Below are 14,380 nucleotides of genomic sequence, written 5' to 3'. Positions count from 1 at the left end.
CAGTGGAAATTATATGGTATTATCATTTTACAAAATCCTGTTTTCCATATTAATGATTTCAAGCAAACTGTAATTAAGAACAATATATATCTAAATCTATCTGTCTCTCTCTCTCTATATATATATACACACATATGAAGGAGATATATAAACTGATATTAGCTATTCATACCACACCAGTTTGGACACATTTTCTCATTCAAGACAATGGAAAGGTGTGTCGAAAGTTTTGACTGGTTCAGTAGATGTGTCATTCACCAGAGAATATGCTGATTAGGGATGTGAGAGTATTTGTATTTGTATCTGTATTTGTTTAGGCAGCAAAATTATTTGTATCTGTATTTGTATTCGGGCACACCCCTAATGCTGATAAGACAATGGAGTACAGAAGTCCCAAGTATAGTAGAGTAGAGTAGAGTAGAGTAGAGTAGAGTAGAGTAGAGTATTACCATTACTGTACATAGTTCATCCATCACAGAGAACTCTATATTTCAAATGTAAAAATGTAAAAATATCCCAATCAGTACAAATCTTGGTCACAATTCTTTAATAACCATATTTAAAGGATACTTCATAAATGTTAAAAAGTGAAATTCTGCAGATGTATCTTTATTTTTGTCGCCTCAATTCAGTTAAACATCCAGTATCAGTCAGGCTCTAACATGAAAAGCTATGTCAGATATAATGGGATGTACTTAATGATTTCTTTTAAAGGTCCCATAGTTCCCTGTAATTCCTACAGAGGAAGTGATACAGAGGTGTAAATCCACAGGAAGGTATCTAGAAATTATTGTAATTTGGCTTCTAAAATTGTATGTTTGCCTGTATAGAAATATTATAACTGAATATTTCCTCCGGTTTAATCACCTAACCCGACATGTGAGCGCAGTCAGACAGCTTGACGTACACTTGTGGTACCTGCTCAGTGGAAACATGTCACTCTTATGAATTATGTACTAACTGCATCAATACAGTCAAATGGTCTTGTGCTTTATGACTCACGACCGGCGCCTGGTGCTGGATGCTTCACGTTGGAGAAATTGAACATTTCAGTGTGACTGTCAAAGTTTGAGTGATGCTCGATGACCTTTTACGTTACAACAGCTGTTCAACACACCGAGATATTTTAAACATCTCTCTGTATGCATCATTGTTCCAGCTTTTCTCATCACTTTTTCCATCTCTCGCTTCCTCCCTTTCCTATATTTCCTGCTTATTTTATGCAGATTCATTATATTTGTGTTATGAGGTGCCATAGGTTTCCTCTAAATATGCAAATTTCAAACATTTAACATCGCCATGGAGTTATACAATATATTTACCTCACAGCTCTGTTTCTAATTAATCATCAGTATTTTATATTAAGTCTGTGAGAATTGTGCAAAGTCCCTGAGAATGGAACGAGAGGATAAACGCTCTGGGCGTGGCCCCTTATAAGCTTCTCTGACTAAGAATGCTGATTTAAAATAAGCTCTCTTTCAGACAGGCATGACTCATTTGGTTCGGGAGGAGATTTTAGTCTTCCTCATTTAATGATAACGGCTCATCCAAAAGACAGCGGGCCGTTGGCCAAATCTCCCGAGCTGACGAGGCTACGAGACGATGACAGCGTGTTCTGGGTGGTGGAGAGAGAGAATCATGAGGAATATCGCCGGTGCGATACCTTCCTTGGCAAGCGTGGTCAGAGGTTGGCTTACGCTGTTCTGCACTGTTATGGACAACAATCAAAAAATACTCACTTAAAGGTTAAAGTTCAGCATTTATAGTGTTACTTCAGTAAGTTATTTTGGGTTACTTTTATGTTTTAAGATCAGTTTTATTCAGTTTTATTTAATTAAACAACCTTAATTTAATGTCTAATTCACTGTCATCAAGCTTTTTTTCAGCTTCTGCAAACATTTGGAAAATGAAATAAAGTGTTTACTTGACAAATTAACTTCTTTACCCAACAGCTGCATCGTTTTATGATCTTACTAAACTTACTAAATGATTCATCAAGTAACCAGTAACTGTTAGGTAAATGCAAGTGAATAAAAAGTACAAAGTTCATGTCTGTAAAAATGGAAATATTATACTCAAGTGAAGTTCATCAAACTGATGCTCACAGTAAGGGTAGTACGTAGTAAATGTACTCAGTTACTCCCTACTGTGAATTAATGAATTAGACACAACATTATTCTTCTTACCATGAAAATACAACCAACTTTTCTACCTTGTTTCACTTTCATTCTTGCTGTTGTCTCAAATCGTCAGCTCCCTAGGAACTAAAAAAAACTCCCATCTACTTCTCATGATATGCTTTCTCATAAAAGAACCCATTTCTTATCCTTTAACTGAAACATTCAACTTTTCTTGGCTTAAGAAAGCATTTCCACTTGTCTTAAAAAAAACAACAAAAAATCCCAGAGTGAAGCTGCTCTCTAACAGCTCTGCTTTCAATCTGACATGGAGCTGTTCTCTACATGACAGATTTTAGGAATGCAAAGGGCGGGAAAAGAATTTCCTCATGGAGGTCTCTATGGTATAACATTGTTATTATACACTCTTTTTTGTTACAGCGGTCCAATAACATTAGCTTCTTCATGCTATTAAGGACAGTCTGACTTGTATGTAACATCCTCTTTTATCCTTTTAACAGTATAGGTCCTAACCTCAGTAGCCAAAAACGACTTACGTTAGAGTGACAGACGCCATCTAGTGGCCGTCGTAATTATGACACAGTTCAGATGACGTCTATATTAGTCGACAAATTTCCATATTTGGAGTTGGTGGGTTGGGTGGATGGTTAGATAGATAGTTTTAAGAAAAAATGTAACTACATTTGTTGTGGTGTTCACTGTTGCCATGACGACAAAGGTTGCCTAAGTAGTAATTTTAACCCACACCACCTTTCAAGTGATCCGTTCAACCCAAACCATGATCTCTCACCAACTCTAACCAAGTGGTTTTTGTGCCTAAACCCAACCAGACCTCCACCACAGCGCCGTCACACCATCATTATTTTTTAGTGATTTGTAACAGCTTTGGAAAGCTGCCGACTGAGGCAGAATATTAGAAAATGCTCCTATGGGTCGTTCCAGAGAGCACGGTACAATCGACCTATTTGGTCCTTTTAATTATGAGGATGTGTTGCTTTTATCATAATCTTTGATGTTGGATATGGAGAGCTGTCGGCCTCCCATGGGTGGCATGCTCAGCTGGTTTTCCTGTGGCAATGTTTATTTTTACACTATTTTAATGAAGTTTGAACACTCTGATGCTTTTTTTTTTTTTTTTAAATTTTTGTTCTAGGTTTTTAAATCTAGGTTTTTGATTGAAGTCATAAAAACATATTAGCTCTACATTAAAAGGTTATTTATGTATGTGTATTGCACTGTTTGTCAGGAAAGCCAGACCAGTTTTTTTGTTTTTTTTCATCCAAGTAAACAGAGAATGTTAGAAAACTATGATCGTAATAAAATGACTGAGATGATATTGGATCTTGTTGAACTTGAGACAAGTGATGATTCATAAAAGTAAAAGACAATTCATAAAGTCCATTTATTTCCTCTTTTTTTTTTTTAAATCCTCACCGCTGTGCCTTAAACATCAATTACTACCTGGGACGATGAATCTCTTTAAATGACAATTTCGGAGAAACAGTATTTACAGTTAAGCCCTCGGCGGCATCCATATTCCTGTCAGAGAACAGAGGGATTGAAGTTTTTAATTAATCTGAACGTCGGCATCCTCGAGGATACACACACACACAAATACTCACACGCTCTCTCCTCCAAACACACACACACACACACACACAGGCATCCACTCAATACAGACTGTAGCAGGAACATTTAGGCGTGACAGGCGGATAGTGGCAGAGCGACATATCAACCTTTGCATAAACGTCTCTCAGAGACACTTTGTCAAAATAAAAGTGTCTGAAGAGTGGGATTCTGTTCTCATCGCAGAGCTGTACGACACAGTGAAGGACCATACATTAACGTCACGCTAAACACCAGCTGCCCTTTACCTCTCGAGCACCAGAGACCACGAGATTATCTGCGCACATCTGATACCGCAGCTTCCCTTTTTAAAGCATATCTTCATGTCTACTGCATCCATGGTTTTTGTAGGGAGCTTGTGTTTTTTGCCACAGTACTACCCATTTATTTGAATGACCTCAGCACTGCCATACACTCTTGTACTTGTATAATATAGCACCAACCACAACACAGCCATGCATATACTGCATAAAGGTGATGAGGTGAAGTTTGTTTGCCTGCACATAATAGTTGTGTTTTTGCAATAGTTGCATAGTTTTGTTTATCTTTGTTTATGTTTGTGCACATGATCTTGTATTAAAGTATAGAGCTTTTTTTCTTTGTTTGATAGGTTGCATTCAAAAATAGCAAAAAAATCTGAAAAAAATCATCAAATTGTGTTGGTTGTGTGGTCGTGCAGTGATGTTGTGGTTATGTAGCAGTCCTTGAGCACCAGGATACCTGATGTCGCTGCTCTATTCTGTATTTTTTTTGCTCTTTCCACATCATGCATGTAACAGGAAGTGGCAATAAGATGTGCTCTATCTACAGTAGAGGAAGAATTTAAGACTGACATTCCCGCCTCGGACAACCATATTTAAACATATTTGCACTTTTCACCTTTTCGTCAACATTTTTTTTGCTCTTTGCAGAAATGTTAATGCGCAAACTGAAAACAGCAGTATGGAAATGTACCTGGTGAAATCGAGAGGGATAAAGGCAAAGAGACAGTGTGTGTGTTAGCCCCTCAGGTTTGAGTTAGAATGCACAATTCAGCATGATTCAACCTCACAACCTTATTGATGTAATCCCCCCTTCAGCCAGACTCGCAGCAAAAAATGTGCTTGTTTAGTTTGCATTTGTGTGTTCGCTTCTTCGGGTCAGTTGTGCGTGCGTACAGACATGCACTCATTCATATGTGTGTGTGTGTGTGTGTGTGTATACATGCATTTGTCAGTGAGAGATGCTCATCCTTTTGCAGTACATGGTGCATATGTACACCAAAATTGAAATAATGCAGTGAATTGCAAAATAATGACCAAATTCATTCACAAAGACATAGCAAGTTAACTTTTCAGCAGGCTGTGTGATGCAAAATGAAATATTTTCCCCTCGCGCCATCACTGCCTGCAATAAGCTGTTTTTGGCTATAAAACTAATGTAGCAGTCACAGACACTGGCTGCCCTCTAAAATGGAAATTCATAAGCCAAAATGGCAGTGGCAGTGGGAATATCAAAATATGACATATCCTCTGCGTCTTCCAACCCCCCTACTTCTCTCTCCCTCGCCGCCTCCCCCCTTCTCCATCCGTCCGTCTCTTCTCCTGGGTTTTTTTTTTTTTTTCAACAGAGAGCACATCTGCTGTAGGAACTCTTCTGAAGGACATGTCAACCCTCTCTGACACAGCTGACTAAGCAGACAGAAGGACGGACGGGCCAACGTACTGACACCTCTCTCAGATGGTCCCGAGGGAACCGAAAATCTATAACTGGCTTAATCTAATACCGAGGAGGCTGAAATCATTGGGAACGGCGCAACAGATCCGACGAAATCTGACGTTACGAGACTCATATCTCAACCGCAAGCGTCTTTGGAGCAGACGTGTTTAACTCTCAAGCAACTATCAACCTTTTTTTTGTTTTCCAAATGTCAGATCAGAGGTGTTTGGCGTCATATAATCTGCACCAAAAACTGGAAACAACCCAAAAATGTGTTTCTATGGGTACAAACAGACAGATAATATTTGATAACCAGCAGTTCTTCATGCTTGGAAAGCCCAGCATAAACAAAATGAGCCAAGAGCAAACCGCAGTGTGCTCAAATCCAGCTATTTCTACAAGCGCTGTAAACTAAAAAGAAATCCAGAGAACGTTAATTATGAAAACGACCACACATACTGTCTGTCTGCAATGCCTATCTGAAGCTACGGGGACTAGAAATATCATCACATGGCAATTAAATAAATGGCAAATTGTGAAACTTATTCGTGCAGTGTGATCTACTGTACAAGAACACACAACGAAAACAAGCTGCAGGCGATTTGAGTATGAATTCTGTGTCTGACTTCATCTCACGAGAGCAATCATGCATGATTCAAACACACACAGAAAACACTCGTTACCCAGTATGGCCCAATTGGGATGAGCTCTCCTGTTTCTACTGGGATCCTGAAGTTCCGTTGAGGAGGGGTTCCCTCTGCCCAGAGCGGGCTCTCTGCCCTGGGATACCCTGCCCTGGTCGCCCCCCCTTCCTGGAGCGGAAGTGGCGGAGCTGCTCCAAGGTTCCCCACCCTCTGCAAGAGATGCGCTTGATTCAGGACCACCAACCAAAAGCAAATCACGGGATGGGGTCATCAGGGTTCACAAAGGTCACAGGGAGGTCAAGACTCACAGGTCAGAGGAGGAAGGGAAAAGGCCAAACAAGGACCGGAAAGAGAGCACTCAGATCATTCAGCTGACGGGCAAAAGTCACAATCTGGGTGTTTTCCAGGTAGGCAAAGGTAAAGGCAGAAGGGGTGCAAAGGAGAAGGGGGGTTTCTAACAGATCTTTTGATGAAAGGAGCAGGAGAAAGAGTAAGACTGGTTCAGTATGCCACAGAAGAGAGTAAGGAAAGATGAATTGTTGCCCGTAACATCAGTGAGGGAGTATAGTTCTTCTCTGCAGCAGACACAGCGAGAGGAAGTTCTTTCATTTATCGTCGATGTCAATCAACAAAATCACAACCGGACCGAATCATTCTCTACACCTGCTCAGCGGGGCTACAAAGGCTCAACAATCTTTTCACATCAGTGACGACTTGTCTTCTCTGTATTTTTTTTTTTTTTTTTTTTTACAAACTAAGCCACATGTGGTGTAAGTACACATAAAGAGCCCGACTGCAGCAGGAAAAAAAAGACAGAATTTAGATGGTGTTTACCGAGATTACCCATCGAAAAACTGCACAGTCGGTGTGGTGAAAGATCGCAGTTTAGCCCACTTACATGTGAAGAGAGCGTACACACAACCCGGATCGATCAAACAGTCACGCTAGCCTCACATGAAACAAGCCCAGAATAGAAGCATCTGAAGCTGCCTGGCAAATTGGGGGCACGCAGTTATAGATTTTTTAGTTAGGAGGACGGTTGTGGATGAAACAAATGCAAATTTATGTATCAATGCCCTCATTTAACATCTCTGAGAGCAAAGACTGGCACAGAACAAGGGCTCGGCTGGATGCTGTTCGTGTATGTATGTGTGTGTGTGTGTGTGTTTTTTGGGTGCCAACGGGTGCATGCATTCTTGAACATGTGCATGTGTGTGTGTGTGGGTGCGTTTGGTTGTGTGTGTGTGTGTGACTGTTAAAGGTTGTGTTTGCTTTTCAGGGATGATGCTGCTCTGTGATCAAAAGGAGAGGCACAAAGGGAGAAAGGAGAGGGAAAAGGGTGAAGCTATTATTCTCCAAAGGGAGGCGTTTTTTTTTTTTTTTTTTTTTTTAGTTAGAGACGCTGCTTTAATCAGACACACTCTGGCTGTTGACAAATACGATCACAGGGGACGGAGAGTAAATTCCGATCGACCAGCGGGGACCTTCAAAGTGTGCTAAGAAGGGAAAAAGAAAATTGATACTGCTGTAATTCTAAAGTAGGAAGCAAGAAAGTATGAGGGAGGAGATTAGCTAGACCACTGATCACAACCTTTTCATAAATTAACAACAACCAACTACAATAGAAGCCACAATGCAATAATAGCACATGTAACAATGACTGGGTGGAAGCTAGGTGTGCTAGCAAATTGAATAAACTCCAATGGAGCAAGTAGCAAAACATAAAATAACATAATGATGACACATTTATTCTTATATATATATATTTTTTGTATGAGCAAGAGTGATAAAAACAAGGCCTTAACTTTTATGACTCTGCAAATCAAGGGTGAAACAATTCACAGAATTAACAGCTCGATTCAGTGCGTTTCCATTACAGCAAATATAAAGTCTGCCTTAAATTTGCTTTTTTTTTAATATGCAACATTTATGTATTTGGTTTTCTCTGTGACATGTTAAGCACAAAACAAAAGCTTTGCAATATGACAACCAGATGTAGCGACAAAAACAGGTGAAATAAACCTCTTAACAACCATGACATTGCATTATTCCAAAGATTCTGAACCAAATACATAATTTCACCACATGCTAAAACAACAGCCTCGGCTTCTACAGTAGAATTTAACGTCAAACATCCTTCAAGAAGATAAACAAAGAAGAAACCAAGAAATCCTGATTATTGCAGAACTCTATGCTGATACTGGACAGTAAAAGTAGATCACTGTCTATGTTTCAACAAGACTCACTCAACTGAGAATAAGATATTTCAACAATTTCCAACAACTGAGGAAGGGGGTATAACTTTACAAATCCACTTCTATGAAAGAATGAAACAGTATAGTTAAGTCAAGTCCGGTTTGCTTTGGTAGAATATGAAATTCTATTAAGACACAGCAGCACCGAGTGAAAACCCTGACGGCCGGAGCCATGGCAGATTAATCCTGTGAGTTGACTGTGTGCAGCTGAGGGCTTAGAGCAGCAGCTTAACACAAGGCCGCGGCTTTGGCACACCTGTCAGTGATCAGTCATGCCTCAGCCAGCCGAGCAAAACACAATGTGATTATAACGTTGTAATTAACCACGCCGCACTAAAGCAATCTTTACTTTATACTTGATTCAAATGTAATTATTGGCCACATTTAGATGCATTTGAAAGATTTAAGTATATAAAGTAGGGATGTGCAGAGAGCCTGGTGTTTGTATTTGTACTTTACTCATCGACTCATTGCAGGCAGACCTTTAGAGTATTTATACACCCGTAACACAGAGACAGCACACCGTGTAACATGTAGAAGAACTTCAATGGTGGTTCTTGCTTTGCACTTTTCATTTATTGCCTATTTTTTACAACCTAACTTTGTGGAAAGGAGAAGGGGAACAACAGGTGACGGAGAGTCCCTTGGTAACTGGTATTTGACATGTTTTTTTGTTTTTTTCTTCCGAAAAACAAATAGTTTTTGGAGTATTTGTAGAAACAAATATTTGTATAAGACCCACTATTTGTGCTTTGCCAAATAGTGTATTTGTATTCGGGCACACCCCTAAGTGTGCAGATAGGCTGAAGCAGGAGTTTTTTAGGTTACATATAATTATTGTTGAAACAGCATTTAAAGCAATCTCTTTTAATCTGAAGCAGGTCCTAACTATATGTTAAAATATAGTCCCCTGACATGCTGAAGAGACAGTTACTACTACTACACTTCCAACATGCAACATCTACCATGATTACAGTGTTAACATGCATCTAACATCAGCCTATATATGTTTTCACATTGCATAAAAGAAGGTTCTTGGGACACTGCACATCTAAATCGAATCTTTCACTTATAATTTAGAATGTATTTCTTAAATCTTCGGTTATGACTATGTACAGTATATGTGTGCAATTTGTCCTTTGCTTGTAAGTCTTGTCCAACCGAACAGGCACAGGTATTCGTGTATAACTCTATCTGCGTAGGTGTCTGCAACTGTGTATGTGAAAAGTTAATTGTCCATATTTGCATGCAGTATAAAGCAGCAGTGGGAGGCAGACCTGGCACATGCTCCCTCCCGCTGATTTAAGCTGTCAACTGCATTTATTAACTATGATGAATCACCCCTCCACTTCACATCCAATCAAAGCCCTCTCAGAGGGACTCAAATCTGGTCACCTTTAACTAAATGATTTTTCTTGGCCCATGGTGCGCCAGCCAGCGATTGGACTGGCAACCTGATGATACGGCTGCTGTTAGAATAATTCTGCCAATGGCCAACAGCTGGATCAGTCATTTCTGAAACAGTGTGTTGAATTAAGTGGCAAGCTGACATGTAGCTGCATGGGGAAGGATAATTTTAAAAAAGCCTGGATGGATTGAGGAAATAAAAATAAAGAGTTCCGCAGTTGGTGAGACATGGAATATAAAGGTGTTCTTTTAACCTTGCCTTGAGGATTTGGATTAAATCTGAACTAGGTTCAGTCTCTGCTGCATAACACAGTACAGTTTACAATGCGAGCTGACAGCTACCACTGAATGTGAATAATCTTTCTTCCACAATGTAGAGGAATTTTCCTTAAACCTCGCCTTTCATCCCAAACCAACAACTTAAATCCATCTATATTTAATTAAAAATGTGCTCACACATTTCTTAGCATATCTGCATAGTTCACATTACTGCGCACTGTACGCCAAAAATCATCTGTACAGAGATGAGACAAGGTCAGTGAAAACACAAATTCCCAACAGGCTGTGTCCTCTCAGAACACAAGTCTGTTACTGTACACCTCAAACCTTGCTGAAGGATAAAGCCTTTGATCCCAGCCTGAACAGAAGAGCTTGGGCGGAAAATAGGGAGGGAACAGGGGAAAAAAAGAGAAATCAATAGATTCTTGTAGACACAGCCTCAAGTTTCCAATCTAACACAGCACTGTATTGATTAGGCTTCATACGAGACAAGGCACAGGGACGGTAATGTCGGCAGTGGATTTTGGAGTCTTTAACACAACGAACTCCTGTGTAGGGGACGGGACGATGGGATCTATAGGGGCAGCTTTTTCTACTGCATTGCAAACAGACGACATGCTGGGATGATGGATGGGTGAATACAGTATGAGGACGTGTACCAGAAAGATGTCATGTCAGTGTACTGCAGAGAGCTTAAAGAGTAAAAAAAACAAAGCCAGACGTCTTGAGCCAAAGTAGCATTGCACACCAGAAAACAAAATTGAGGGACGAATAAAACATAAAAAATATAAAGAGAGACATTGAACACTGAAACCTTTAGCTCCAAACCACAAGTTGAATTAAATCGAGTGGCTGGAACCCAAAATAGCTCCCAAAGCGACTGTCAAGTAGAAGTAGTGTAATGTTTATCCTGAGGGTGGCGCCAGACCTAAATCACATCAGCCATACTGGGTCACCTTCCTCTCCATTAAGACTCAGCTGCATTTAAGCTGTGGCTGACATTCTAGCATCTAGCATTTGATCATGCTAACGTGTACCGTGTAACGTTTAGCATGTGTGCATGCTGTGTGATCATGCACTCAAGTAGCTGACTGGAATTCTGCGATTTATCATGAAAACGTACCTCAGAAACTAAAAAACACAAGGGGTTACACTGGAATAAAAGTCCCCAGAGTGGATTCCCAAAGCCATTACAATCCTCTGAGGGCTGTTAGTGTCTGTAACAAAAAATGTGGCAATCTAACAAATAATTGATGAGATATTCCACTCTGGACTAAAGTGTTGGACTGAGAGATGGACCAGCTGACAGACATTGCCGTCCTCAGACTGCTAGCATCGCTACAATCTGTTGTCACATGTCCAAAGTCCTTCAATATTGTATATGTTCATGGAAAAGTTATGTTATGTTACTTATCTTATGTTGTAGAAACTAGGCTGCACTTTGGCTGAAAGGAAGCACATCAAGTAATGATTTAACACAAAGGTCACCAAGTATATGTCCTGCTGAAAGCTCCTGGGTATTGAATATCAGACGAGAAACAAAATGCGGCCGCTGTGAAGTTTGAAGCTGTAAACCTGGTTTGACTATCCACAAACTCAAAAAGCTGGAAGAGGAAAGTCGTCTGGAAGAGCCTCCCAATTGAAATTCATAATTCAAGTTGCTTTGAGTCAGACTACACTAAGGGCTGCGCTCGGTCCGTGATTGACATGCAGAGTAAGAAAGGCATCTCGTTTAATGATGCAGCTTGAATTATGATGTATATTAGCCTAAGGGAGCTGAGTCACTTAGTTTGTAAAGGTGAACGAGCGGTTTTCTGGGAAGTGATGAGGAGGGTTTATGAGTACGACGGCGAGGTCAGAAGTGTGATGACAATGACACCAAAACCAAACCAGTAAATCATGACTTCATCAGCTGCACTGCCTGTTTCTGGAAAAAAACTGATTCTCATATTTTAAGCCCTTTTTCCTCAGGCTGGCTTGAGGCTAAAGCAGTGATGCACCAATCCCACTTTTTCTCTGTTCAATGATTCTATTAATTTCCTATTTGTTTCTGATCAAGCTGCTGCCCCTCGTTCTCATAAGGATTATTTCGACCATGTTTGATCTTATGAGTGGAATTGGGACCGTCAACAACATGGGAAGGGAGGAGAACAAGGGAAACAGAACAGAAAGCAGGAACATAGTGCAGTGTGCAATGAGTAATAATTCAGACTCTGAAGTTCTTGAGATTAGGATTTCATGTTCATGTAGGATTTGAGGGTTGCCTGGAGACGTGTCTCTAATAGTCTTTCTGTCGTCAGTGTGTTGTTTCTGTCTTTACTCAGTGTGTGGCCTTTTTTGACTGCCAAGACTAAAACACTAGTGTATGTTACTACAAATGGTGTCTTAGTAGGTTTTAAAAATCTTAAAGGGGACGTATCATGCACATTTCTAGGTCTATATTTTTAATCAGGGGCTCTACTGGAATATCTTTGCATGATTTACAGTTTAAAAAACCTCCTTATTTATCTTATACTGGTCCTTTATGCAGCCCCTCAGTTCAGCCTCTGTCTGAAACAGGCTGTTTTAGCTCCTGTCTCTTTAAGGCCCTCTTCCTGATGAGCTCACTCTGTTCTGATTGGTCAGTTTGAGGAAACTGCGTCACAACTGACTTCCAGCAGCTATGTCACCAAACCATGAAACAAATTATAGAAGTAGGATTTCACTACTTTTTTTTCGGTCTTTAATTGAAATGTCAAACACATCTGTACATGTTCTGAGCCAGAATCTGATCCGAATTATGAGAGTGGACAACGTGGACAACCCAGGGAAAAACCTTAGCAACAACCTTAGCAACACAGGCTACAGAACGAACAGCCATTTATAGGCAATCGACAAGCCAACATCAACATCCTCAACAAGGTAGAAAAATGTTCCTACTGAAAAGTTGAGAGTAGGCTGAAGCCCTGATTTTTGACTTGCAGGAAGTATTTCTACATACTCAAGTTTTGGAACTTTCAATATGTTAAACATAGATATCCTCACATCATAACAATATATAAATAACAGAAAAAAGCATAATATGTCCCCTTTAAAGGTATGGAAGGACGGATCATGTCTGGCCAACACCTGATCTGTTTAATAGGTTCAAGAGCGGCACCAACCCTGATCAGATTGGTGCATCACTAGGCTAAAGACCAAAAAAAAAAAAAGAGGAAACACCCACTCTATGAAGAAAATCTGTTTGGTGGCAAACAGTGCAGGACTGTTTGTATCCAGAGCAACTCCCTGCTACAAATACATTTGACTGAATAAGCGTGAAGCAGGAAACAGCAGAAAAAAAAAAAAAAGAGCGAGTGTGCTCAGTCAACCAACTCTGAATAAATAAAGGCAGAAAAAATAAAGTTACGAGAACAGGCGGGATACTCTCTCTCTCTCCAAAAGATACAGCACAATAAATTATGTTTCTACCTCTGTAACTCCTCTGCATTTCCTCCCTGACTTTATCTCACACACACACACACACACACACATACACACACACACACACACAGAGATGCAGCGGTGCACACTAACACAAGCAGGGAAAGAGATAGCGGTAGACACTCTTATCTCTAAACATTGGCAGCTCATAATGAGAGTGACTTCCTCTGCAGCCAGCGGTTGAGTGGTGCTGACAGCCTCTCAGCCCTGCGTGTCAGCACATGGGGATTTGAAGCGTTGCCTCGTCTTGACAGCTGGGCCACGCACTTACAGATGTTTTCACACTCAGAACACACGCACACATTACAGTGTATGCACACATCGTTGCAACTACGCTTCAAGGTTGACTTCAGTAGTAGGAAGGAGGAGGACAAGACGCGTTTGAAGTCTTGACACATGGAAAAGACACAATATTGAGCTTCGGTGTATTGGGGCTTATGAGTGGTGAGTGGGTGATATACAGAGAGCCGCTGTTCCAGCCAACAAGGAGGAGGACGGAGCTTAAGGAGAGAAGTTTAAGCCAAACAGACATCAATACACAACGACGAGAGGGGGGGGGAGATTCATTGCAAGCCAAAGAACACAGTTTTTGATTACTGAGGGACTGCCTGAACAAGATTTGACACATGCACAGATTGGAGATGAATAGCTCCAAACTAAAAATCTGTCTAGATTTAGTTCAATTTAAGTAGCAGTTACTGAAATCCTTGACACGTAAGGACAAGGGGAATGTCTTGAAAAAGTTGAAAAGTTCAAATTATGCCGTAAATCTCAAACTGCTCCCTGTTTACTGTAAAGTTTTGAAGTACAAACAGTAGCTTAAGATAAATGCTCCCAACCTAAATGCTATATTATCACTTCGAAATCGCCA

At 40.3% G+C, this 14,380-nt stretch overlaps 1 protein-coding gene across 3 annotated transcripts in view; it reads right to left on the bottom strand.

Annotated features, from left to right (window-relative positions):
- gfra1a (gdnf family receptor alpha 1a) overlaps positions 1 to 14,380 on the bottom strand; it is a 103,986-nt gene that overhangs the window by 81,579 nt on the left and 8,027 nt on the right. For 2 of the 3 annotated variants that reach the window (XM_044372298.1, XM_044372300.1), the window contains one exon: positions 6,146 to 6,316. The exons of the other annotated variant lie outside the window; for it this stretch is intronic. In XM_044372298.1, coding sequence (XP_044228233.1) covers positions 6,146 to 6,316 — 171 coding nt within the window. The remainder of the gene's footprint in view (positions 1 to 6,145; positions 6,317 to 14,380) is intronic. 3 annotated transcript variants of the gene reach the window in all.

This window comes from Thunnus albacares, chromosome 14, assembly GCF_914725855.1.
Source record: "Thunnus albacares chromosome 14, fThuAlb1.1, whole genome shotgun sequence".
NCBI lineage: Eukaryota > Metazoa > Chordata > Actinopteri > Scombriformes > Scombridae > Thunnus > Thunnus albacares.
The sequence above is the reverse complement of the archived record's forward strand: the minus strand, read 5'-3'. Positions and strand labels throughout refer to the sequence as shown.